Genomic DNA, 27,405 nt, shown 5'->3' on the forward strand with positions numbered 1-27,405 from the left:
GGCCGGTGCAGACTCGATGGGCCAAATAGCCTTCTTCTGCACTGTAAATTCTATGATTGCGCAATACCAGTATAGCCTGCTCTCTAGTTGGGGCCAGAACGTGCAGTTCTTAATATAAAACGAACCCAACTGAGTTCCTCCTCGAGGCTACCTTTGCCCAGCTGACTTTCCCAGTCTTTCACAGACCCGTGTGGATATTTCCAGCACTTGGTGTTTAAAAACATTCAGCGTGTTGCACAATATTTACGGGCGGTGCAGATAGCAACATCCCCTTGTCTTTATGAATTGGAGCGGTAATTGATACCCGATTGGCTGCGACAATGTATCCATCTGATGTATCTGATGTATCTGACGCTGTGCGTGGCGGCGGCCCCACCTCCTCCCTGCTCTGATAGGCTGACATGTGGCGAGGGGGCCGGTCTGTATGGCTGGAGCCCCTGTCAATCAGCCGAGCCTTGTCAATCCACGGCAGCGAATGCGAAAGTAAAGGAGGAGGAGGAGGAGTGGAGTGGGGGGCCTGATGTTGTTTTATTTTGAGGCCTTTTTTTGTTTGTTTGTAAATCACTGACAGGAGGGAAGATCTGATATTGTGCTGAAGATTTCTCATTGTTTGCCGAGGTACAATAAAAGCTTTTGTTTGCGCGTTGCGATTATTAAAAGTGTGTTTTATTTTATAAAGAAGGATTGGCCTATGGCAGAGCTGTGGTTAAATGCTGTTGCTTTCACATCCATGCCTTATCTGTTTTGCTTAAAAGATTTCTGATGCAGAGTAAATGTCAAATCTGAGGGTGTGTGTGTGTCTCTGTGTGGCTGGGGAGGGTTAGAATGACTCACCAGCATCGCCTTGTTTGTTGGGCCCTGATCTGTCAGGAAGGGCCAACGGGAGATTTATTTATTTATTTTCTTGGGTGCGAGAGAACTGCAATGAGCAAAAGCACACAAAGCTTTCACCACCCCCAGCCCCGAAACATTACTCGCTTTTTAATCAGGAGAGAAGGGGGTGGACCGACATTACACTCGATTCTGTAATGTGCACCCAAACCAGAGTCAATCCTTGGGTCAATTTTTTATTTATATATATACTATTCTAAAGAAATGTATTCAAACTGCCTCAACGTATAATAGTCAAGGAAACCTGTGTTGGCTGTGCTGTGTTTATGCTGCTCCCGAAAGTGAACCCTTTCACAGACTCCAGAGACTTTTGTGTGCAGGGGGTATTTGAATAGCAAAGTCACACTGCGCTTTGGAAGGGCCAATATCCGCAAAATGCCCCCACACTATGTCAGAACACTGAGCCTGACAGTGTGGGCTTTGCAGGTCTGTGAACAAACCTGCAGGCCAATTATTTTTTGACCCTTTGACAGAGCATATTTAGGAAGCTTTTCAGTTCTGGAAGTGTTAGTTTTGAACTCCTCTTTAATTTCAGCCATCCAGAGGTACAGCAAAGTGAATTCAAGTACAATCTTTCTCTGGTGCATTGGAAAGTTAAAAAGGTGGTCAGTGTACTCCCCAAGAGATGGTGTGGGACCATGTCCCACAGTTAGACACATATGTCCTGATTTGTTATATAACAGGGAAGGTAAAGTCACCACAGTCCCAGGTGACCGTACCATAGGCTGCTTTCCCCTTTTGAGGGGGGAGAGCTGACTGGTAGTGATTTAACCCGAGGATCACCACATCTGGGGCGAAATTGAGAAGATGGGGCCTTGATAAATAACCAAATAACAACTGTTTGACTAAGCCAATGTACACTGAGGGGCTGGCAATGTTGTAAAACATCTGGGACAGTAAGCTTATTCCTGACTGTATAAAGTAAATATAACTTTTGAAGCACCCCGGAGTGCAACATGTTCTATGTATATAATTTGAATAGCAATTTACTTTCTGAAGCAAAATATTGGAATGCCTGTAATGTTCTCGTTACGTGTTGAATCACTTCAGAGTGCATTTTGATCCCTGCAGAGAATGTGAATACAATTGCACTTTCCGGTTATGTCAATTTGTAATATTTCTGTCAGATATTTTATGAATATTTGCAAAGCAAAACTGTTTGGCTAAAATCAAGCTTAGTATCACGCCTGAGATCAGGCGTAATGCGTGTTCTTGCCAACTTGGGTCTAGATTGTCTATTTTGTGGGGTCCATGAATTGGATTCAATTTGAATTTGAATTGGTTTTTGGAGCAAGTAAGGAGATGGATTAGGGGTTTGCCCCGTCCACTCTGCCCATTGGATTTGTAACTCTGAGGAAGGAATAAAATAACAAATTTTAAAATTTAAACTTCAAGTATCACCCTCGGGTTACAGGTCATTAAAAAAGACAAGTTAGAGTTTTACAGAACAGCTAGAGTAGGAACTTGTTTCTAAAATCATACATTTTAACATGCTCTTTTTAACATGGAGAGTTTGTGATGTGCACAGCAACAAGAATTTATTATGTCTCATGGTGTACGCGGTGAGACAGCTTGAAATTCTGTCAGTTTGTATAGCTTGTCGTTCTCCCAAATATGGTAACAGTGGTTTTCTTTTGCTCCTATAGCATGCTGTTCTGGCGGAATTGGTACAGTTCCCAGTATCTGGGGGGACGATCAGCATCCCAGTTTTCTGATGGCAGTTTCCTTTTTGCTCCGGACCCGGAAGAGTCGCTCTCCCAGATGATAAATCGCACGTTATCTGATGAAGCTGCAGCACCAGATGAGGATCTGGATGCTGTTTTATTTGGAAACCTACGTGGGAATGTGGTTGGGATGCGTTATTACACTGGAGTGGTAAGACCTGTCTCCCCATCGCAGTGTAACATTAGCCCTCGGTATTCAGTTTGTCTTGTATGAAGAAAGCAATAACCAGTTGAAGAGATTAATACAGTGATTAAATGACATATTTATAAAGTGCGGGCAGCACGGTAGCACAGTGGTTAACACTGTTGCATCACAGTGCCAGGGACCTGGGTTCGATTCCCGGCTTGGGTCACTGTCTGTGCAGAGTCTGCACATTCTCCCTGTGTCTGCGTGGGTTTCCTCTGTGTACCCGAACAGGAGCTGGAGTGTGGCAACTAGGGGATATTCACAGTAACTTCATTGTAGTGTTAACGTAAGTCTACTTGTGACATGACGAAAGATTGATGAAGTGCCTTTAATATAATTAAATGTTGAAAGATTCATCACAAACCTTTTAAGCGGTGAAAAACTGACCCATAGTCCAAGTGGTATACTTTAAGGACTGCCTTAAAGGATGTAAGGAAGGGAAAGTGGTGGAGAGGTGAAGGGAGAGAAAATTACAGATCATTAGAGCCCAGGCAACTGAAGGCACAGGTAGCAATGGTGAAACAATTAAAATCGGATTGCTCGAGAGGTCAGAATTAAACAAGTGCAGATATCTGAGAGTTGTAGAGCTGGAGGAGGTTACTGAGATGGGGAGGGGTCTGACCGTGGAAGGATTTGAAAACGAGGTTGACCGTTTTTTAAATGGAGGCGATGTTTGAGGGGGAGCCAGTTTAGGTCAGCGAGCACAGGGATGATGGGTGAGGGACTCGGCGACGGTGTGGATATGTGCCTGGTAGCTCATCTCCAGGTGCGATATGCTCACCACGAATGTGAACAATCTGTTTTAGTCTCAAGCATTTGGTCGGAAGAAGGATGGGATCGTTGGTAAGGGACTGAAGACACCGGCTTCAGTTTTCCCAACATTTAACTGGAGTATTGAAGTATATGAAAATATAGAAATTGCTTATTACTGAGAGCCTTCCAGACAGATTGAAGACATTGTGTATTGGAAAAAGTAAATGGGCTCAGCGGTGTAATGTAAAATCTACAGGGAGGGGGGGGGGCATACAAAATAGGTGGCACAGTGGCTAGCACTGCTGCCTCACAGCGCCAGGGACCCGGGTTCAATTCCAGCCTCGGGTGACTGTGTTACATTCTCCCCTTGTCTGCGTGGGTTTCCTCTGGGTGCTCCGGTTTCCTCCCACAGTCCAAAGATGGGCAAGTTAGGCGGATTGGCCATGCTAAATTGCCCCTTCGTATCGGAAGATGTGTAGGTAAGGTTAAGGGGTTATTGAGATAGGGCAGGGGAGTGGGCTAGGGTGGAGTGCTCTTTCAAAGGGTCGGTGCAACTCGATGGACCAAATGGCCTCCTGCACTTTCAAAGATTCTATGATTCTTTTTGAACAACTTCAAGGATCTGATTGCAATTTTTGTATTGCAATTTTTGTATTATCTTTTGGGCGTAGGTCTCAGTTTTTCCCCCCCATTTCCTGTTTTATTAAGGATTCCTCTGATCTCTACATCAATTGCATTTATTTGCCTTTGATCCCTATCCATGAATACCCTTGCCTAATTTTTTTAATCATCTCAGTCTTAAAATTCTACCCATATTCCTTTTGTGTTGGGGAGGGAAGGGAGGGGGGCAGGGCGGAGGAGAAAAAAATAGTGCTGCCTGTTTTCACTCCTGAATGGCTTTGCTCTAATTTACTGGGCTCCCTTGTCCTTGAACTCCTCCCAGAGGGATGGCTTCTCCACAGCGACTCTTAATCTTTTGCTTTGACATTTCGAACACCTGAATTAACTTGCACACATCTTTCGCAGCTCCTGGAAATGCAAACCAGGTTTAAGTAACCTGCCGCCTTAATTTAACTAATTGATCCTAGTATCATTCTGGCTAATCTACTCAGTGTCACCCCCTAGGCCAATGTATTAGCACTGTTGCTTCACAGCGCCAGGGACCTGGGTTCGATTCCCGGCTTGGGTCACTGTCTGTGCGGAGTCTGCACGTTGACCCTGTGGGTTTCCTCTGGGTGCTCCAGTTTCCTCCCACAAGTCCCGAAAGATGTGCTTGTTAGGTGAATTGGACTTTCTGATGTCTCCCTCTGTGTACCCGAACAGGTGCCGGAGTGTGGCGACGAGGGGATTTTCACAGTAACTTCATTGCAATGTTCATTTAAGCCTACTTGTGACAATAATAAAGATTATTATTGTCATTCCTGAGGTGAAGTGCGCAAAACAGACTGCAGTACTCCAGATGGAGATTTTTAAGAGCAGGGTGGTTAAGCTGGAACTGTATAAAACATTGGTTAGGCCACAGCTAGAGTATTATGTACAGTACTGGAATCCACATTATAGGAGGAATGTGATAGCACTGGGAAGGGTGCAGAGGAGATTTACCAGGACGTTGCCTAGGCTGGAGAGTGTTAGTTATGAAGAGAGATTGGATAAACTGGGGTTGTTTTCCTTGGAGCAGAGGAGACTGTGGAGGCATGATTGAGATGCATAAAATTATGAGGGGCGTGGATAGAGGAGACAGGAAGAAACTTTTCTCCATAATAGAGGGATCAATGACCAAGGGGCATAGATTGAAGGTAAGGGGCAGGAGGTTTAGAGGGGATGTGAGAAAAACCTTTTTACCCAGAGGGTGGGTATGAATTTGGAACTCGCTGCCTGAAATGGTGGTGGAGGCAGAGACCCTAATAACATTTAAGAAGTATTTTGATGTGCATCTGTGATCCCAAGGCATGCAAGGTTATGGGGAAAGTGCTGGAAAATGGGATTAGACTAGTCAGGTGGTAGTTTCTGACCGACCCAGATGCGATGAGCCAAGGGGCCTTTTCTGCGTTGTATGACTGTGACTCTGTGACATAGAACCTCATTGACTCCAGTACATTTGATATCCTATCATTTGTGTAAATCATATGAAGTGGCCTACATTTTGTAACCAGCCCTACTTGAATGGGGTAACCCATGGCTATTCGTTGAACTAGGTTGATTGGAAAAATCTAGGTGGATAAGTTGTATTTAAAAAACAATTAAGGAAAATGTATCCTGTACACTGTGCTAGGACGTTGAAATGAAATGAAAAGTATAGAATTGGCTAAAAAATAAACTGCTAGGGATTGAGCTGCACAGAGGACCTGTGATGTGCAGATTAGCCTGGTGGCAGGGTGAAACAGATACTCTGTTGAGCAAAGTTGAGACCAGCGGTCTTGGGACCTAGATCATGGCCATGCCCAATTGCAAAGCAGAGCTCTCACAAGAGATCAAGCAATTGTGCAGAAAAGAAAGCAGAACAAGTCTTGTCTGTGTCAGATCTCATAGGTTCCACTCCAAACTAGAAGAAAGGTTTCCCAAAACAAAGCTACAGGTCCTGTGTGGTAATTATTTGCTGGATTTACGGTGGCGCAGTGGTTAGCATTGCTGTCTCACGACGCTGAGGACCTGGGTTTGATCCCGGCCCCGGGTCACTGTCCGTGTGGAGTTTGCACAGTCTCCCCGTGCCTGCGTGGGTCTTACCCCCGCAACCAGAAGATGTGCAAGGTAGGTGGATTGGCCATGCTAACTTGCCCTTTTATTGAAACAAATTAAAAATAATATATATTTGCTGGATTTGGCTAATAGGGTTAACACCTATGGGATGTTGTTTTGGGGAAGGTGTAGGCTCAAGAGTTTAGGAAAGTAGATAGATTGGAGGATAATTTAAGCATGTGTCTGGGTAACCGTTATTGTAGTTAATTGTAAATGTTCTTCACTGTTGCCTTTCTTGTGTATTTTAAAGTTTAATAAACATTTTATAATTTGAATGATTTCCAACAAACTGGCCCCTTTCCTCACTGGGTTTCAACTCTTTTCTCACATTCTTTTCAAATCGCAAAAATAAAGAGTTAAGAACCAATGTTTCAAGTTTCCCTTCTGGGTTTTGGGGATGCCCCTCGCATTGAACATCAGTGGGGTTCATAACAATTGCTTCATAATACTTTGTGGCCTTGCAGACCACCCTATCAAATGCTCTCTCTTTATGTTGATTCCCCTTTGAAGCATAAAGATATTGGCAGAACTAATTTGTCCGGGTCAGTGACAATCCAGGACTATATTGTAAGTTAAGTGGTGTGCTTTTCAGTTTTATTGTCTGCTTATTATTTTTGCTAACGATGCAAAATTCTGCTCCTCATCATTCCCGTGAGTCCATAATTTAAAATGGCAATTCCCGTTCCCTCCTTCGTTCTCCCTCTTTCCAATAAAAAAAAAATGACCTGTGTTTTTAGTTACAGTCTTTGGAATTAAACTGCTCTGCGCGATATTACTAATAAACATGTTCCAAAATTGCAATTAACCCCACTCCTGTTCTCTTTCCCCATAGTCCTTCAATAAAACAAATGTCCACCGCGCCTTGCAGGAAATGCATTCAAGATCCCAACTAACCAAGTATATTTAAAATTATGTTTTATTCTGTTACCCCTGGTATCTTTGCCAGGAGCTGGAGTGACTCGATAGACAGCTGCCATGAGGAAGGTCCTGGGTTCAAATCCCACTCCAGGACTTGTTGGCTATGGAAGAACCCAACTGCTGGTGCAGGCAAGCCAGTGTGTATTGGCGCTGTTCGCTAGCCTTGATTAAATAGGAAAGGTAGGGCATGCGGGTTTTCTCTTTGGTACATAGGAAAGGTATCTGGCTGTAAGACCACCTGCCATATCCAAAAATTATGGTTGATATGAAGGTGGTGAACCAGGATTCTGGTGACCCCGTGTAACATGGAGAAAGTTAAACCAGCCTCTGCTACCTTTTCCTTAGATAGCATCATCCTCTGGTTTATTGTTCCTTCTGACAGCAGGAACAGTTCTGCGTTATTTATTCTATCTGAACCATTAATGATTTTCAACACCTCCTTAACGGATGTCGTCTTATCCTCTCCAGCTCTAAGGTAAACAATCCCAGATTATCTCGTTACTCACATAACTTTTTACCCAATTCATTTTTTCCAATTACGGGGCAATTTAGCGTGGCCAATCCATCTACCCTGCACATGTTGTGGGGGCGAAACCCACGCAAACACGGGGAGAATGGGCAAACTCCACATGGACAGTGACCCAGAGCCGGGATCGAACCTGGGACCTCGGCGCCGTGAGGCAGCAGTGCTAACCCACTGCGCCACCGTGCTGCCCCTTAGTTACTCACATAACTGACAGCCTCGCCCCCGACACCGTTCTGGTAAAGCTGTTCCTCATCCTTTCTCGGCACTTTTGTTTCACTGTGTTGCTCAGGATTCAGCACCACACTCCAGTTGAGGTCTAACCAGTGATTTATGAAGGCTTTCCATAATATCCTTGCTTTTGAACTCTCTGCCCCTCTTAATAAAGTCGAGGATCCTATGTACTTTTTACTATCTTCGCAATATATCCGGACACTTTCTGAAGATTTGCGTACCTGAAGCCCCTTTCAAATTTGTACCATTCAGCTCATTTTGCTCTCTTCATTCTTCCTGCTAAAATGTATCGCCTTACCATTGATCAGAAACTGAACGTGACTAGCCATATTAATACTATGGCTACCAGAGCAGGTCAAAGGCTAGGAATCCTTCGGAGAGTATCCCCACTTCCCAAAGCGTGTCCAACTCTAGTGCCAACTCGGGAATCAGCATTGAATATTTGCATATCCTGTGAGTGCTGCAATATTCTGAAAACATGTGCGGGGAACCTCCAGTGACCACACTAGTTTTGGCACAGCTCTTGGTGTATGAAATGCCATACGTTTTGGAAGCCTCATCCTCGCCCACCACCTCTATCTCCCCCACCCCCCCTCCCCCCAACCCTCTTTTTCTCACGCTAGCTCTTTCACTCTCTCTCTCTCTCTCTCCCCTCCGTCAAATGGTTATCGGCTGGGCGGGCTGGATTTTCAGTCCTTGTTGAATGAAGGTTGGCAGAATTTTGCTTTAGGCAGGCCTCCGTTCTGGGATTCCTTCCACCATTCCTGTTGTGAGGTTTTGTTAAGGACATGAGGTAAGAGTTAAGGGATTAGATGCAGCACTCCATTCTGGTCGTTGGCATTTTACAGCCCCAGCTGTGTCATTGAAGCAGGCCCGTTTTGCTAGGAGATGTCGTTCATGGCACTCCGCAGAGTAGTGAACCATGGGGGAACTTGAGCAGAGCCTGGAATCTTTTGACAGGAAGTTCAAAATGTGTTGACAGATTCATGTAATGGCACAGCATAAGCTTTTATTTGTACATTTAATGTACCCAGTTCTTTTTTTTTTACAATTAAGGGGCAATTTAGCGTGGCCAATCCACCTAGCCTGTACATAATAATAATAATCTTTATTAGTGTCACAAGTAGGATTACATTAACACTGCAATGAGTGTCCTTGGTGAAGACAGAACCAAAGTACATATTTAGTTGGTGAGCCATTTCTTTGTTCCCCATTATAAATTCCCATGTTTTTGATTGTAAGAGACCTACATTTGTCTTCACTAATCTTTTTCTCTTCACATCTATAAAAGCTTTTATAGTCAGCTTTTATGTTCTCTGCAAGCTTACTTTCATACTCCCCTTCTTAATCAATCCCTTTCTCGTCCTTTACTGAATTTTAAACTGCCCCCAATCCTCAGGCCTGCTGTTTTTCTGGCCAATTTGTATGCCTCTTCCTTGGATTTGATACTATTGTAAGCGATGATTTCGCTATCTTTGCCGTTTGTACCAGATAGGAATAAACATTTGTTGCAGTTCACCCATGTGCTCTTTGAATGTTTGCCATTGTCTATCCACCGTCATCCCTTTTGAGTAACGTTCCCCAATTTATCATAGCTAACTTATCCCTCATATCATTGTAGTTTCCTTTAGTTAGAATCAAGACCCTACTCTCAGAATCAACTACGTCACTCTCCATCTTCTATCATATTATGGACGCTCATCCCCATGGGGTCTATCTAGTTTGCCAATTATTCCTTTCTCATTGCACAATACCCAGTCTAGAATAACCTGTTCTCTAGTTGGTTCCTCAACCTATATGTCCAGCGAATCATCCCATATACACTCCACACATTCCTCCTCGACGGCATTGTTACTAATTTGATTTGTCCAATCTATATGCAGAAAAGACTAAATCACAGGGCAAAATTGAAAGTCATACCTAATACCAATACTGTTCAAAGCAGAAGAATACTTAATGTATCCTATGCATCAGAACATTTTTTCACTTACATAATGCTGGTCAATTTAATTGTTACATTTCTTTTGTTATTTATTGAAAAATAAATTATTAATTTGAGAATGGTTTTATAATGTCCAGTACTACCACCAAGAGCTGCTCTTGCAAAACCTCTTGTTTGCTGCTGAAAATCTCATCTTGGGGATGTCGTTGAAAGTATGAACAGAACATAGTCTTGTGACCTTTGTGCTGGAGATATAACAACATTAAAATTCCTGATTAATATGGAAATGCCATTTCAGTAACACTTTTTAAAATACTTTGTGTTAGGTGAGCAATAATGAAATGGTGGCACTTCAACGAGATCCAAACAATCCCTACGACAGAAATGCAGTCCAAGTAAATAACGTGAACGGAATTCAGGTGGGACATATCAAACGGGAGCTGGCAGCACCCCTGGCCTTCATCCTGGACAATAGACTCGCCAGGGTTGAAGGGTGAGTAAACATGTTCAGTTCTGACTTCCAGGACACTAAGACACTGATCAGAGTGGACATTTTAGGAATTCTGGTGGTACTTTGGAAAAGATGGGTCATGTTTAACTTTGTATTAAATATAAATTATTCCATTGTTGTATCAAATATGTGACAGAAAGCATATTACCTCGTGTTGCCTGATTTTGAGATTCAGAACTGTTGTCAAGGTAAACGTTTGTGCCATTGTGGTGCTCAGTACATCGGTACCTCAATGCATTGGTCGTGCCTGGGATTTTCTGTCACAGGCTGGATGTAAAGAAAGCTTTTTCACATGTTGTCAGTTTGACTGAGTTGGTATCTATGTTGCTTTTGAGTCAGGAGAATGTGGGTTTAGGACTTGAACATCTAATCTAGGCTGACCCTCTGGTTCAGCACTGGGTGCTGCACTGTTGCAGTTAATGTCCTTTGGATGAGATCTTAAACCTGTCTGAATTTTTGGATGGGTGTTAAAGGTCCAATTTAAAGTGCATTGTGTTCTCTCAGAGTCTGGCCAACATTCCTCCCTCAATTTACAAGATCAAAAATAAATAGCAACTGGTTGACCCCATTTTTTTTTTGAATGCAAAGTGTCAGCCATGATTGTCTGCCGAACAGCAGTTACTGCTCTTCAGGACTAAATCTTTTATTGCAAAGTGTTTATGTGAAGCTAAATAAATGTTAGGCGCTTCCTTACTCCACACCTAGATTTTCCGATATGCCGTGTATAATGAAATCATAAATGTGATTCAAAGTTTACAAATTCATTACAATTAGTGCACTGGAGGGAATTGCCAACGCGTTTTACACGTCTCGGCAGCAACAACTGTAAGTTGGCCAACAGATTCTGAGCTGTCACCTTTTAAACATTGCTCCATAACCATCCACAGTGGCCTACCTGAATAAAGCTGCCAATCTCTGCTGCATTATTCATAATGCCCAGGGAGTGCAATTATAGGCAAGATTGACTTTTGTGAAAGAATTCTGAGTTATAAGGACAGTAAGGAACCCAGCCTGAAGGTTGCATGGAGAAAATAAGACTGAATTGTAGATCTGGCGGTTGGGGTTATGTTGAGAATGATTGTCAGCGACAATGTAAAACAAGTGATAACTAGTTGGGAATGTGGAGTTGAGGTTACAAACTGATCAGCCAGAAGCAGGCTCGAGGGGCCAGGTGGCCTACTCCTGCTCCTAAATCATTTGTTCATAAGAAGCGAATCTAAATGAAAATTGGCTGGTGTGCAAAACAAGCTATCAATTAGTTATCACAATTTCTAAATTGGTGTAGAATTCCTAGAGTTCAGAAGGAGACTGTTTGGCCCATTGAGTCTGCACCACCCTCTGAAAGAGCACCCCACCTAACCATTGGACACAAAGGGGCAATTTAGCATGGCCAATCCACATAACCTGCACATCTTTGGAATGTGGAAGGAAAACGGAGCACCCGGAGGAAACCCAGGCAGTCACTGGGAGAATGTGCAAACTGCACGCAGTCACCCGAAGTCAGAATCAAACCTGAGTCCCTGGCACTGTGAGGCAGCAGTGCTAAGCACTGTGTTGCCGTGCCGTGTAGTTTATAGGCTGGCAGTAAATAGACCCATTTGCTGCTTTGGGAATGCTTTGTGTTGGTGCCTGATATTGGCAATTGCTTCATGTACAGGCGAGTTGTGCTTCCACTTTGACCTACTATCGGGGTTCTGTCTGATGGCCAAGTTTACTGCTGTTACTGCAGGTAATGGAATCAAGAGGGTCAAATTAAATAATCCCAAGTTCACTCCAGAGGATGCAAGAAACGTGGCTAAAACTATAATGGTGACAAAGGCTGGTTCGTTCTGGCCAAGGCGAGTACAGCCAGGCACTTCATCTTGTTCAAGTGTTTGATTTTTATCTGGTTTATAGACTTCTGTGATGGCCCTTTGGTAAATAACCGCTTCTGTGTACAATGACTTGGGACTCATCTAGGCAATGGGGCATAGTGGTTTTCGTATTTCTAATTGGCAAGAAAGCGTCAAGGTTGCTGTCAGCTACTGTTTTATTCACGAGAAAAGGATCTGCGTAGTTTCAATACTATTGAGGTAGGGGTGAATCATTACGGTTGCGGAGAACTGTCTGATTTTCTTTTCCTCAATAGGGTCGTTCCTTATGGTGCTAACAACGTGTTCACCATGCCTGTGCAGCTTTCGTTTTGGGGAAAAGAGGAAAATCGTGACGCGGTTCTGGAAAGGTTGAAGAGACATGGGTTTAAGCTGGCACCTCCCACAAAAGGTAAATACTGGTTGACTGAATGAGAGAACCATTTTACTTGGTTTTTTTTAAGTAACCTAACTATTTTTGGGACTTGTCAAAACCTTCCACAATCCTGTCACCTCAAAGTAGAGCCAGCCAGGGAGTCTTCTGTATGGGGATATGGGGTAACCATCCAAGTTTTGGTCAAGGCACTGGCATATTGTGGCTTCTGCCCCTACCTGAAAACTCTGCGCCTAGCTATGCTCCCCACCACTTGCCATGGGGGAGTGGTCCCTTCCATCAAATCACATCTTACTGTCCTTCTTTAGGTAGTCAAGAGGACATACTGCATGCTTGCCTTCATTGGCCGGGGCATTGAGTATCAAAATTGGCAAGTCATGTTGCTGCTGTATAGAACCTTAGTTAGGCCACACTTGGAGTACAGTGTCGCCGCACTACCAGAAGGATGCGGAGGCTTTAGAGAGGGTGCAGAAGAGATTTACCAGGATGTTGCCTGGTATAAAGGGCATTAGCTATGAGGAGAGGTTGAATAAATTTGGTTTGTTTTCACTGGAACGAAGGAGGTTGAGGGGCGACCTGATATAGGTCTACAAAATTACGAGGGGCATAGACAGAGTGGATAGTCAGAGACTTTTCCCCAGGGTAGAGGTTTAAGGTGCGAGGGGCAAGGTTTAGAGGAGATGTACGAAGCAAGTGTTTTACACCGAGGGTAGTGGGTGCCTGGAACTCGCTGCCGGAGGAGGTGGTGGAAGCAGGGACGAAAGTGACTTTTAAGGGACATCTTGACAAATACATGAATAGGATGGGAATAGAGGGATACGGACCCCGGAAGTGTAGAAGATTTTAGTTTCGACGGACAGCATGATCGGCGCAGGCTTGGAGGGTCGAAGGGCCTGTTCCTGTGCTGTACTTTTCTTTGTTCTTACATACACCTGGTGCCTTTTCCTTCTGAGCATTTGTTCCAGACCATCCTCATTCCTCGAAGATCTTTGTTTGCATTTGCCTCTCAAGCCCCATTCAGAACCTCTCAGCTTTGCGCCTCCTGTTTTTCCACCTTTGGTCTCGCAAGAAAGATTTGCATTTCTAAAGAACTGTCAGGACACCCAAAGCACTCTACAGCCAATGAGGTATTTTTGAAATGCACCCACTGTTATAATAGGAGGTGTGATGGCCAAGTTGGGCAGAGTAAGTTTCCCGAAGCACCAATTAAATAAATGTTTAGAGTGGGTTTTTTTTGGTTGAGGGGTAAACAATAGCCGCAATACTAGGAGAACTCCCCTCCTCCTCTTGGAAAAGTGCTGTGGGATCTTTTATTTCCACACAAGTGGACAGTTGGGACCTCAGTTTAATATCTTGTCCAAAAGACTTCACCTCAGATAATGCATTGCTCCCTCAGTACTGCACTGATGAACAAGGCTAGATAATGTGCTTAAGACCCTGGAGTGGGCTTGAACTCTCTCATCTTCTGACTCAAGGCTGTGATAGGATATATCTATCTGTCTTATCATTTGGTTGTTGAGGTTTCAGCCATGAGGCCCATGCACTCAAACTCCCGCCCACCATCATTACATCTTAAATCCCTTCTCCACTTACAAACGTTCCTTGTCCACCGCCTTCGGCAGTTTTGATCACTTCTCCTGACCATGCTGTCTTCTCCTCTACCCCTATACTCGAGTATGGCACTTAACTGGGAAGCACTTTGTAAAGCACATGGCGGCAAAGTAACACAGTGGTTAGCACTGTTGCTTCACAGTGCCAGGATCCCGAGTTCGATTCCCGCTTGCAGAGTCTGCACGTTCTCCCCGTATCTGCGTGGTTTTCCACCGGGTGCTCCTGTTTCCTCCCACAAGTCCCAAAAGACGTGCTTGTTAGTAAATTGGACATTCTGAAATCTCCCTCCGGGTACCCGAACAAGCGCCAAAGTGTGGCGATGAGGGGATTTTCACAGTAACTTCATTGCAGTGTTATGTAAGCCTACTTGTGACACTAATAAAGTTTCTTATTGTTTATTATTTAAAGTTGCATATTATTGTGCAAAAGTAAATTGCCTGTCAATTGATGAAGTACTATTATCAGTCAGTTTAGCAGTTTGACTGGACATTCTTTTCAGGTGGTGAGATTGCCGAGATGTGGTCTGGAATGGGATCTGCAAGACCTGGTCCAAGTTACAAAGCTCCTGTGCACACTGCTGTGCAGATGACAGTTGAACAGGTAAGGAGATGTTTTGTTAAATTGCAACTGCTCGGCTAATAACCGGGATCTCCCACTCCACTTTTCACAAATCTCCTGGCCGTATCTATTTGGAATGAAACTATAACTCGAGGTTGAAATCTATATGGAAATTATGTGCCAAATGCAAGTGGATCAATGCTCTCACGTAGACCAGAGTTACGTGAATATGTCCGGCTCTCCTGGTTCCTCGGGCACAAGATACTATGATCGTGTGATTGTTCTCGTGTGTCCCTAGTGTTGTCTGTAAATTCAGACATTCGACCAGTTTATTACTGAAACATTTTACCCAGGTGCCCTTATTTGTGAGGTGAACAAAGGACAAACGAGGTTCGTGATTTAACCCAATTTTGTTCACAATTCTCTCACTCACTCTCACTCACAAAATATGACTCAGACTCACAACTGGGGCGAAATTCTCCTTATGACGGCTCATAAGGCCGCGCAGCTCCCCCCCACCCGACCGGAACACCCGACCGCAACACCCGACTGGATGACTAGACGTCGCTCAGCCCCTAGGTTCGAGTCACGCGATGTGGAGGCGCTCCTGGACGCGGTGGAGCAGAGGAGGGACGCCCTGTATCCCGGGCACGGCCGCAGAGTTGCCCCACGCCACAGCCGGCGTCTGTGGAGGGAAGTGGCAGAGGCCGTCACCGCTGTGGCCCTAACACCACGGACAGGCACCCAGTGCCACAAGAAGGTGAACAACCTCGTCAGAGCAGGCAGGGTGAGCCTCCCCCATATCCCCCATATCTCCCCCTCCCCCATATCCCCCCCTCCCCCATATCCCCCATATCCCCCCTCCCCCATATCCCTCCTCCCCATATCCCCCCTCCCCCATATCCCCCCTCCCCCATATCCCCCCTCCCCCATATCCCCCATATCCCCCCTCCCCATATCCCCCCTCCCCATATCCCCCTCCCCATATCCCCCCTCCCCATATCCCCCCTCCCCCATATCCCCCATATCCCCCCTCCCCCATATCCCCCCTCCCCCATGTCCCCCATATCTCCCCCTCCCCCATATCCCCCCCTCCCCCATATCCCCCCTCCCCCATATCCCCCATATCCCCCCTCCCCCATATCCCCCCTCCCCCATATCCCCATATCCCCCCTCCCCCATATCCCCCCTCCCCCATATCCCCCCTCCCCCATATCCCCCATATCCCCCATATCCCCCCCTCCCCCATATCCCCCATATCCCCCCTCCCCCATATCCCCCCTCCCCCATATCTCCCCCCCCCATATCTCCCCCCCCATATCTCCCCCCCCATATCTCCCCTCCCCCATATCCCCCTCCCCATACCCCCCCCTCCCCCATATCCCCCCTCCCCCATATCCCCCCTCCCCCATATCCCCCCCTCCCCCATATCCCCTCCCCCATATCCCCTCCCCCATATCCCCCCTCCCCCATATCCCCCCTCCCCCATATCCCCCCTCCCCCATATCCCCCCTCCCCCATATCCCCCCTCCCCCATATCCCCCCTCCCCCATATCCCCCATATCCCCCCTCCCCCATATCCCCCCCTCCCCCATATCCCCAAGTGAATCCAGCCCTAACCTTAACCTCTGCAATGCACGCGCAACCGATGGCGTGCATTCATATACCTGCCTAACACTGTTGCCTTTTACCCCTGCCACCACCCCCACCCCCCCCACAGGAGAAGCGCGCACACAACAATAGGGAGCATGTGAGGACTGGAGGAGGGCCCGCTGATGAGAGGCCACTGACCGTACACGAGGAAAGGGCCCTGGAACTGGCCGGACCTGAGGACCGGGAGGTTGCTGATGCAGAGGTCGGGGCCCCACGAGCAAGTGAGCCACCAACAGCCCGTCCCCATATCCCCCCTCCCCTATATCCCCCTCCCCCGTATCACCTGATCACTGCCTGATGTCTAACCATGCATGCTTCATTGTGTATCGCAGGACCAAACGTCCAGGCACCCATCCCCGCAGATGCACACCGCCCGCAGGATGCCCCTCGGAGACCACAGGAGACGGAGAGACCCGCACCCTCCAGCATGCGACGCCCGCAGGATGCCCCTCGGAGACCACAGGAGACGGAGAGACCCGCACCCTCCAGCATGCGACGCCCGCAGGATGCCCCTCGGAGACCATGGGAGACGGAGAGACCCGCACCCTCCAGCATGCGACGCCCGCAGGATGCCCCTCGGAGACCACAGGAGACGGAGAGACCCGCACCCTCCAGCATGCGACGCCCGCAGGATGCCCCTCGGAGACCACGGGAGACGGAGAGACCTGGAGCAACAGGGAGACGACACCCCCGTCACGTGCGGGAGTGACCACCCAGCGATGAGGGGGGCAGCCACAGGCCCCCGTCACATCCGAGCCAGGACACACTACCCAGGACACCACTATACAGGACACCCCTACCCGGGACACCACTACCCAGGACACCCCTACCCGGGACACCACTACCCAGGACACCCCTACCCGGGACATCACGACCCGGGACAGCACGACCCGGGACAGCACGACCCGGGACAGCACGACCCGGGACAGCACTACCCGGGACAGCACTACCCGGGACAGCACTACCCAGGACACCCCTACCTGGGAAGACGAAATACCGGACAGTGACTCAGAGTGGATGGGTGGAGACGAACCCCCACCCCAAAGTGCCATGGACTCAGAGTGGGACGAAGAGCACGACACAACGCCACTGTTGTCACCAACACCCTCCACCATCGCAGAAACACTCACCACGGTTGGGCACTTTAGTGATGAGGCGTCTGGTACACTCACTGGTGCGCACAACACAGCCGTCCCGGTACAGCAGGTGGAGGTAGGAGCAGCAGAGGGACCGGGCGGTCGGAGGGCAGCCCAGGCCAAGCGAACATCTGCCGCCCAGATGGATCCCGGGTTCCTGCAGTTACCACACCCACACAATGATCCGATGCAACCACCGACACGGAGACGAGCGAATAGGGTGACGGGTGGCTTGCGGCGGCTGCGGTCGCAGGTGGACGAGTCCACCCGCGTCCAGGAGCTGGGAGTGGTCCCGGTCATGCGTGCCACCCAGGCTGACACCGCACGGGTGGCGTCCGCGGTGGAGGCAATGGGTGCGACGGTGTCAGACATGGGGAACGGTTTGCGAGGCCTGGGGCCTTCCGTGCAGGCGGCGTCTGTGGCCCAGGAAATGGCTGCCCTCTCACAGGAGGCCATGAGCCAGTGCCAGCGCCAGATGGCAGAGGCGCTCAACGCCATAGCCCAGTCTCAGCAGGCCATGGCCCAGTCTCAGCAGGCCATGGCCCAGTCTCAGCAGGCCATAGCCCAGTCTCAGCAGGCCATAGCCCAGTCTCTGCAGGCCATGGCCCAGTCTCTGCAGGTCATGGCCCAGTCTCTGCAGGCCATGGCCCAGTCTCAGCAGGCCATCGCTGAGGGCATCGGCGCCAGTGGCCATGTGCGAGCCGGCGTCGCACTGTCACAGACAGGGTTCGACAACCCCCTGGGCTCCATGGCTGCAAACCTGCAGACCCCTGTCGATACCAGCACGGGCCTCCAGGACTGGCAGCGCCAGATGTCGGGGGCGCGTCGGATGGCCAGTCCGTTCGCATCCCCCACCCATGTAGAGGCCTGGGGGCCATCGGGCACCCCGAGGGAGGAGGAGGTGGTGTGGTCCGTCCCGGCTCCCTCTGTAGGGGAGGTCCCGGTACACCGCGACACCACGGACTCCCCCCCTTCCGTCCCAGGTGCATCGGGTGGGCAACGGGCAGGACAGGCTGGCAGCTCGCCATCCCAGTCGCCCGGGCCGCAGCCTGGCCCATCTAGGCCAGGACGCCCCAGGAAACGGCCGCCAAAGGGATCCAGTGTCAGAGGGCAGGAATCACAGGAGTCCACCTCCAGTTCTGCTGTACCGTCTGGGGAACCACGTAGATGAAGTCAAAGGGCCCGTAAGGCCAAACAATTAGACACTGAGTAAGTTGGCACGGGTGCAGGGCACAGATGAGTTTTAGGGGCTAGGGCACGTGCATGAACTCCTTTGGTTATTAAAGTCAATGTTACACCTACCGAAGCTGCCTTTGTGCTCTGTCCAAAGTGTGCGGGCGTGTCATGTACGTTGAGCGCAAGTGTGTGTGTGACGGGTGGTCTTACCTCAGCCCCAGGTGAGTCTGCCCCCTTCCCCCTGGGCCGCCATCAACATCCCCCGGGCAGAGGACGGGACCGTGCGCTGCAGTGTCACAGCCGCATGCAGGGAATGTCCGGGTTGATGGTGGTACTGTGGCCATGGGTCAGACATCGCCAACGATGTAGAGCCAGGAGCTCATCGGAGGCGGGTTGTCATCATCCTCCATGGCCTGCGATAGACACGCGTCCACCCGCAACTGGGTGAGCCCGGCCCGTTGTGCCGCCGGTGGATCGGCAATTGGGGGGGGGGTGGTGTGCATGCGGGTGGGGTGTGTGGGGTTGGGGAGGGGGGTGAGGGTGCTGGGTGGGTGGATGGGTGGGGGGTGTGGGTGGTCGGCTGTTGTCATGGTGTGCGGTCTGTGGCCATACTACCCGATTCCCACGCCCATCTAGTCAGTGAAGCGGGCGTCTATCAGTCTGTCCCGTGCCCGCTGGGCCAGCCGGTAACGGTGGACAGCCACCCGCCTGTGTCTACCCCGTCTGCCCTGACCATTGCCCCCATCCCCCTCATCTGGGGAGGACTGGGCCTCTTCCTGCTGCTCCTACACTCCGCCCTCCTCTGCCTGCGGCACATCGCCCCTCTGCTGGGCTATGTTGTGCAGGACGCAGCACACCACAATGATGCGGCCGACCCTATCTGACCGATACTGGAGGGCGCCCCCAGAGAGGTCCAGGCACCTGAAACGCATCTTCAGCACGCCAAAGCACCTCTCGATCACTCCCCTTGTCGCTACATGGGCATCATTGTAGCGGTTCTCCGCCTCATTGCGTGGCCTCCGTACAGGCGTCATCAGCCACGATCGCAATGGGTAGCCCCTGTCGCCCAGCAACCAGCCCCTCAGCCGGGGATGGCGTCCCTCGTACATGCCGGGGATGGATGACCGCGACAACACGAATGAGTCGTGTACACTGCCTGGGTGACGGGCGCAGACGTGCAGGATCATCATGCGGTGGTCGCAGACCACCTGTACGTTCATTGAATAGGTCCCCTTCCTATTAGTGAACACGGCCCTGTTCTCTGCAGGTGGCCGCACGGCGACGTGCATCCCATCGATCGCGCCCTGGACCATGGGGAACCCGGCAACGGCAGAGAAGCCCACGGCCCGGGCATCTTGGCTGGCCCGGTCCATGGGGAAGCGGATGTAGCGGTGCGCCATGGCATAAAGGGCATCTGTCACTGCCCCGATGCACCGATGCACCGATGTCTGCGATATGCCGGACAGGTCCCCACTCGGTGCCTGGAATGACCCCGTTGCATAAAAGTTCAGGGCCACCGTAACCTTGACGGACACTGGGAGAGGGTGTCCCCCGCCAGTGCCACGCGGTGACAGGTGTGGCAGATGTGTGCCACGGTTTCCCGGCTCATCCGGAGTCTCCTCCTGCATTCCCGGTCCGTGAGGTCCTGGTATGACTGCCGGGGCCGGTACACACGGGGCGCCCTCGGGTGCCTCCATTGCCGTGGGGCCGCGACGTCCTCCTCCCCCTCCTCGTCCTGTCGGTCAGGTGTCCCTCCAGCCATGGCGGCTGCCGCCTGCCCCTCTGCGGCAGCCTGCGCCGCCTCTCTGGCACGCTCCTCCTCCTCATCCTCCTCCTCATCCAGGGCAACATAGACATGAGCGGCTGCCACCACGGCGGCCAACATCGCTGGATGGTCTGAAAACATGACGGCCTGGTGGGGGGGAGGGGAACGACGACATGTCATCATTGCCCATATCCCCTCCTCCCCCCAGCCAGGTGGCATGGACCGCATGGGTCCAACTGTTGGAGGCTGGCACCTGGCCAGGTGGACCAACTCATTTGCCCTCCCATCACCCACCCCGGCACGGACCCCCTCCCCAACCCCCAACCTCCACCCCGGCACGGACCCCCCCCCCCCCCAACCTCCACCCCGGCACGGACCCCCTCCCCAACCTCCACCCCGGCACGGACCCCCCCCCCCAACCTCCACCCTGGCACGGACCCCTTCCCCAACCTCCACCCCAGCACGGACCCCCCCCAACCCCCAACCTCCACCCCAGCACGGACCCCCCCCCCCAACCTCCACCCTGGCACGGACCCCCTCCCCAACCTCCACCCCAGCACGGACCCCCCCCCAACCCCCAACCTCCACCCCAGCACGGACCCCCCCCCAACCTCCGGCCCGGCACGTACCCCCCCCCAACCTCCACCCTGGCACGGACCCCCTCCCCAACCTCCACCCCGGCACGGACCCCCTCCCCAACCTCCACCCCAGCACGGACCCCCCCCAACCCCCAACCTCCACCCCAGCACGGACCCCCCCCCCAACCTCCACCCTGGCACGGACACACTCCCCAACCTCCACCCCAGCACGGACCCCCCCCCCAACCCCCAACCTCCACCCCAGCACGGATCCCCCCCCCCAACCTCCACCCCGGCACGGACCCCCCCCCCAACCTCCACCCCGGCACGGACCCCCTCCCCAACCTCCACCCCAGCACGGACCCCCCCCAACCCCCAACCTCCACCCCAGCACGGACCCCCCCCCAACCTCCACCCCGGCACGGACCCCCCCCAACCTCCACCCCGGCACGGACCCCCTCCCCAACCTCCACCCCAGCACGGACCCCCCCCAACCCCCAACCTCCACCCCAGCACGGACCCCCCCCCCCCAACCACCACCCCGGCACGGACCCCCCCCCCCCAACCTCCACCCCAGCACGGACCCCCTCCCCAACCTCCACCCCAGCACGGACCCCCCCCCAACCTCCACCCTGGCACGGACCCCCTCCCCAACCTCCACCCCAGCACGGACCCCCCCAACCCCCAACCTCCACCCCAGCACGGACAACCCCTCCCAACCTCCACCCTGGCACGGACCCCCTCCCCAACCTCCACCCCAGCACGGACCCCCCCCCCCCAACCCCCAACCTCCACCCCAGCACGGACCCCCCCCCAACCTCCACCCCGGCACGGACCCCCCCCCAACCTCCACCCTGGCACGGACCCCCTCCCCAACATCCACCCCGGCACGGACCCCCTCCCCAACCTCCACCCCAGCACGGACCCCCCCCAGCCCCCAACCTCCACCCCAGCACGGACCCCCCCCCAACCTCCACCCTGGCACGGACCCCCTCCCCAACCTCCACCCCAGCACGGACCCCCCCCCCAACCCCCAACCTCCACTCCAGCACGGACCCCCCCCCCAACCTCCACCCCGGCACGGACCCCCCCCCCAACCTCCACCCCGGCACGGACCCCCTCCCCAACCTCCACCCCAGCACGGACCCCCCCCAACCCCCAACCTCCACCCCAGCACGGCCCCCCCCCCCCCAACCTCCACCCCGGCACGGACCCCCCCCCCAACCTCCACCCCGGCACGGACCCCCTCCCCAACCTCCACCCCAGCACGGACCCCCCCCAACCCCCAACCTCCACCCCAGCACGGACCCCCCCCCCCCAACCTACACCCCGGCACGGACCCCCCCCCCCAACCTCCACCCCGGCACGGACCCCCTCCCCAACCTCCACCCCAGCACGGACCCCCCCCCCAACCTCCACCCCGGCACGGACCCCCTCCCCAACCCCCAACCTCCACCCCAGCACGGACCCCCCCCCCCAACCTCCACCCCGGCACGGACCCCCTCCCCAACCTCCACCCCAGCACGGACCCCCCCCAACCCCCAACCTCCACCCCAGCACGGACCCCCCCCCAACCTCCACCCCGGCACGGACCCCCTCCCCAACCTCCACCCCAGCACGGACGACCCCCCACAACCCCCAACCTCCACCCCAGCACGGACCCCCGCCCCAACCTCCACCCCGGCACGGACCCCCTCCCCAACCTCCACCCCAGCACGGACCCCCCCCCAACCCCCAACCTCCACCCTAGCACGGACCCCCCCCCCCCCAACCTCCACCCCGGCACGGACCCCCCCCCCCAACCTCCACCCCGGCACGGACCCCCTCCCCAACCTCCACCCCAGCACGGACCCCCCCCCCCCAACCTCCACCCCGGCACGGACCCCCTCCCCAACCTCCACCCCAGCACGGACGACCCCCCACAACCCCCAACCTCCACCCCAGCACGGACCCCCGCCCCAACCTCCACCCCGGCACGGACCCCCTCCCCAACCTCCACCCCAGCACGGACCCCCCCCCAACCCCCAACCTCCACCCTAGCACGGACCCCCCCCCCCAACCTCCACCCCGGCACGGACCCCCCCCCCCCCAACCTCCACCCCGGCACGGACCCCCTCCCCAACCTCCACCCCAGCACGGACCCCCCCCCAACCTCCACCCCGGCACGGACCCCCTCCCCAACCTCCACCCCGGCACGGACCCCCTCCCCAACCTCCACCCCAGCACGGACCCCCCCCCAACCCCCAACCTCCACCCCGGCACGGACCCCCTCCCGGCACTCCCCCGGAGCCCAGCCTACTCTAACCACCGCCCCCCCCCCCCGCCGCACACACACACAAGCCGAGACACACCTCTCCTCACGCAATCAGTCTGCTGCCACGCCATTTCCTGCCCAGAGCCAACCCCCCAGGCCGTCACTCACCTCCTCGCTGGTCGGCGTGAGCCTGGAGCACCGGGTCACGCCGATGAAAAGGAGGTTTGATTCACGTCGACGTGAACGGTCATCACGTCGACGGGACTTCGGCCCATCCGGAAGGGAGAATATCGGCAGGCCGAAAATCGGCTGCCTTGCGCACACCCGTGACATTCTCCGCGGCAGCGGCGCCATTAACGCCCCGCCGACTTTTCTCCCTTCGGAGACTTCGGCGGGGGCGGGATTCACGGCGGCCAACGGCCATTCTCCGACCCGGCGGGGGGTCGGAGAATGACGCCCCTGAGCTCTAGGTATTACCAGCACTTAGTGAAGAAAGCTGGCCGGGTTACGATCATTAGACTATGGACATTTTATCTGGGCTCAGAAATCAGTGTCCCTTCTTCTTGCAATGGTTGTGCCTGGGAGACTCCGAGGTTATCACTGAAAACCAATACCGGTTCTGCAAGCATTGAGTCACAGGTATACGCCCGCACCTGGCCTGAGTTCTGTTGTCCCATCCGGACTTAAACTCGTTAATGGGAATAAATGGGATACTCCTGTTCAGCTCGGGCGATTCAATAAAAGTCCATTGTCCTCTGAAACACTCTTGTCTGGCCAGCTATTAGCCCATTATGGACTCTGATGGCCTCTTTGTCTATCATTTGTCCTGCTGAAAAGTTGATCACCTTTATCTGAAAGTTAGTTGCATGGTCTTGTTCTTTTGTGTAAACATGAGTGGGTAATCACAGAGTCCATATCGCGATAATGAGTTTTATGTGTTGACATGAGTGCTCTGACAGACCGGCCGGTATTGATTCCAGCCTGGGCCTCACTCATTTGGCGGGTTCTATTCCCGGCCTATGTGTCTTGTCAGCCTGTCCCCAGTGCTACACTGGATGGTTTATCGTGTGTATGTCGCAGGTGAGTCCAAGCCTGATGCTGTCTTTGCATGAATTCTGTCAGCAAGAAATGTTTGAGTGTGATCCGCAGCAGGATCAAAATCCTCTCTTTTCTTGTATTAAACTCCTCCAATGGCTTGTCCCTTTGAGCTTGCATAGCTGAGGACAATAGTGATCGAACTAGGGACCTTCTAGTCTCTGGCTCTGTGGCATGTGGCATGTGGCGGTGACTTCTTTATCTCAAGATCCTCCGGTTAAAATGGAAAGGTATTAAATAACTGATATTAGAATTTGACCTTTATATTGTATCTGCCTTTAGTTGGTAGCATTCTACATTCTGTAGTTTTCTGTACCTGTACAAATGTAAAACTAGAAACTTCAATATGAGTCTGTTTCTACTGATGCTTGCTTGTTGCTCCGATTGAAATACAATCACAGGATTTTTTACCTTACAGCTGAAGAATGAATTTGATAAGATATTCGAAGATCTGAAAGAACATGACAAGACTCGGGAAATGGAACCAGCTAAGGTCAGATTCACCAGTATTTTGTTTAAAATGTATTTGTCCTGGGGAGGCACGTACCTCTATCGCCCCCCCCTTCTCCAAACTCCCAGGACATCCCATACCCTCCCCAGGACCACTGCCGCTTACCTCACACCAATCCTCCCTGCACTTAGTCCCAGGCACAACACTGCAGTGCCTCTTCTGGCCACTGCAGCGCTATATATAGTTCCACATCAGGATGGTGTGGTGTGTGAAGTGAAGGAGAATTTGCAGGTGGTGCTCCCAGATATTTGCTGCCTTTATCCTTCTAGGTGGTAGAGGTTGTGGGTTGGAAGGTGCAGTCGAAGGACCTTTGGTGAATTGCTGCAGTGCAACTTGCAGATGCCGCTGTACGTCAGTGGTGGAGGGAGTGAATATTTGAGGTGTTGGATGAGATGATATGCATAATGTAAGTTTGTACATAATGTTCTGGACAACCTCTGACCACGAGGTGGCATTGTAAACTTAACACATCACCATGTGATCTGATAGTAACAGAAGGAATAATCCCCATTTTGGAGAAATTGGATCCAGAGAAGTACGATGAAATATCCTATGCCCACGGAATAGTTCCTGCGGTGGATTCCCAAGTACTCGAGGATAGTTCATTACAAAACTTGCAGGAAGAACAGATGGATACATCTTCGAGCAGTTCTCCAACAAAGAATGAAGGATGTATCATTATATCAGATGAGGATGAACCATTAATTGAGGCTAAACTACAAGTGCAGAAGAAATGTCTGGTGTAGAGGGCATTGATCTAGCTAAGATACCGGAATACAAGAGTTTACAGATCATTCTTGAAGTCGCACACTTGCCTGCAACGTCGAACGCGTCCAAGACTATGCCGACATTCGATGCATCACCAGTTGATGGGCGTACGGTGCAGCATTCGAGCGCAAGCACCATGGATCAACCAAAAATCCTCAATCCAGCAAAGGCTCCAGAAACAGCTTTAATAGCAGAAGATCCAGACACAGCTAATCCCATGGCCATGACCAGTAGCAAGAATGATGCTCTGGGTGCACAGACCGATGTGAGTATTGACCGTACCAATTTCAAGATGATGGCACTAAAGCCAGGAAGAGAAGGAGAAGGAAAAAGCATCATTTCAAAAGCCTAAAGAACTGGTAACTCAAAGACCGGAAAGAAAACCAGTCTTTGGGGAAAAAGAAACAAGATCACGTAGGTCGATGCTCAGGAGGCTAACTCAGGACGTTAACCTGAAAGACTGAACATGTGGTGAACTGTGTACAGGGTTGTGTGTATATATTAATGCATATCATGTTGAAATGTAAAAAGTTAATTCATACCTGTACATAATTTTCTTGTTACAAAGGAAAGGGGGTGTGATGGTATGCATAATTTAAGACGAGGTGGCATTGTAAACTCATCACGTCACCATGTGATCTGGGAGTTGGGAGTTGATGGTGCTGGAAGACAGACGTATTTGCAGTAGTTCCACAAGAGTTGTTTAGTGTTGTTTGTAAGTTGTTTATCTTAGTTATCATACCACTCAGTTTGTTCTCGACTAAATTACTTTAAACTGCATGTTCTGTAGTACATCTTTCACTTCGGTCAGTCTGCAGAACATGACAGTTGGATGGGGTGCCAATCAAATGGGCTGCTTTGTCCTGGATGGTGTCTGTCTTCCTGAGTATTGGAGCGGCAGTTGTCCATTTGGTATTGGGGAAGGTAATGTGATTGGTGTAAATACTAAGGGTGCAAAGTGCTCTAATTTCCTGTGAAGCATCCTGGGACATTTTACTACATTAAAGGCACTATATTAGTAAAATATGTTGTTGATTTTGTGCTTTGGTCTTTAATGTAAGCATAATAAACAGCATTAAACAGTTTAGACTTGAGGTCTGGCACAAAATAATTGAGGTTTTTCTTGGGGTGGGGGGCAGATCATCAGTGAAAGAATGGGGATAGGCATTGGAGATTCAGGAGACCGTGGGGAAGCAAAGCATTCATTGCTCTCCAAAAGATTTACAAAAAGTGCTCACTTAGTTTGGAAACCCTTTTGTCATTTGTAGCAATAATCACTAAGACCATAGAATGTGACCAGTATAACAAATGGGATGTGGTCAAACTGTATGTAGTGCTCCATTTGAACAGCAACTAGCACTATATATAGGGTTGTCAGTGAGTCATTCGGGCATTGGAGGCAGTAGCAGAGAAGTGCCAGAGGGTTGACCCTGAGTGTCAAAGGCCTTACTTAAACGTAAGAATGAAGAATCAAGCTTTTCAGGCTGGACTTGAGGTGTCTTGAGAAATTAAATTAGGGAACTGTAAAGGAATGGAAAAGGCAAAGTGGGGAAATTACTTTAAATCGCAAGTGTAGGATAATGGAAAATGGAATAGAATTAGTTGCAAGTTAAAATATGCCCATGTGTCAATCACCA

At 51.3% G+C, this 27,405-nt stretch overlaps 1 protein-coding gene across 1 annotated transcript in view; it reads left to right on the forward strand.

Moving 5' to 3' along the window:
- The first annotated feature begins 464 nt into the window (after window positions 1-464).
- The window catches only part of hltf (helicase-like transcription factor), a 97,628-nt gene continuing 70,687 nt past the window's right edge, over window positions 465-27,405 (forward strand). Inside the window, exons 1-6 of the mRNA XM_072473870.1 lie at window positions 465-618; window positions 2,538-2,766; window positions 10,235-10,401; window positions 12,548-12,681; window positions 14,774-14,874; window positions 24,908-24,982. Coding sequence (XP_072329971.1) covers window positions 2,539-2,766; window positions 10,235-10,401; window positions 12,548-12,681; window positions 14,774-14,874; window positions 24,908-24,982 — 705 coding nt within the window. The 5' untranslated portion in view covers window positions 465-618; window position 2,538. The remainder of the gene's footprint in view (window positions 619-2,537; window positions 2,767-10,234; window positions 10,402-12,547; window positions 12,682-14,773; window positions 14,875-24,907; window positions 24,983-27,405) is intronic.

The sequence above is a fragment of the Scyliorhinus torazame genome, chromosome 14 (genome assembly GCF_047496885.1).
Source record: "Scyliorhinus torazame isolate Kashiwa2021f chromosome 14, sScyTor2.1, whole genome shotgun sequence".
NCBI lineage: Eukaryota > Metazoa > Chordata > Chondrichthyes > Carcharhiniformes > Scyliorhinidae > Scyliorhinus > Scyliorhinus torazame.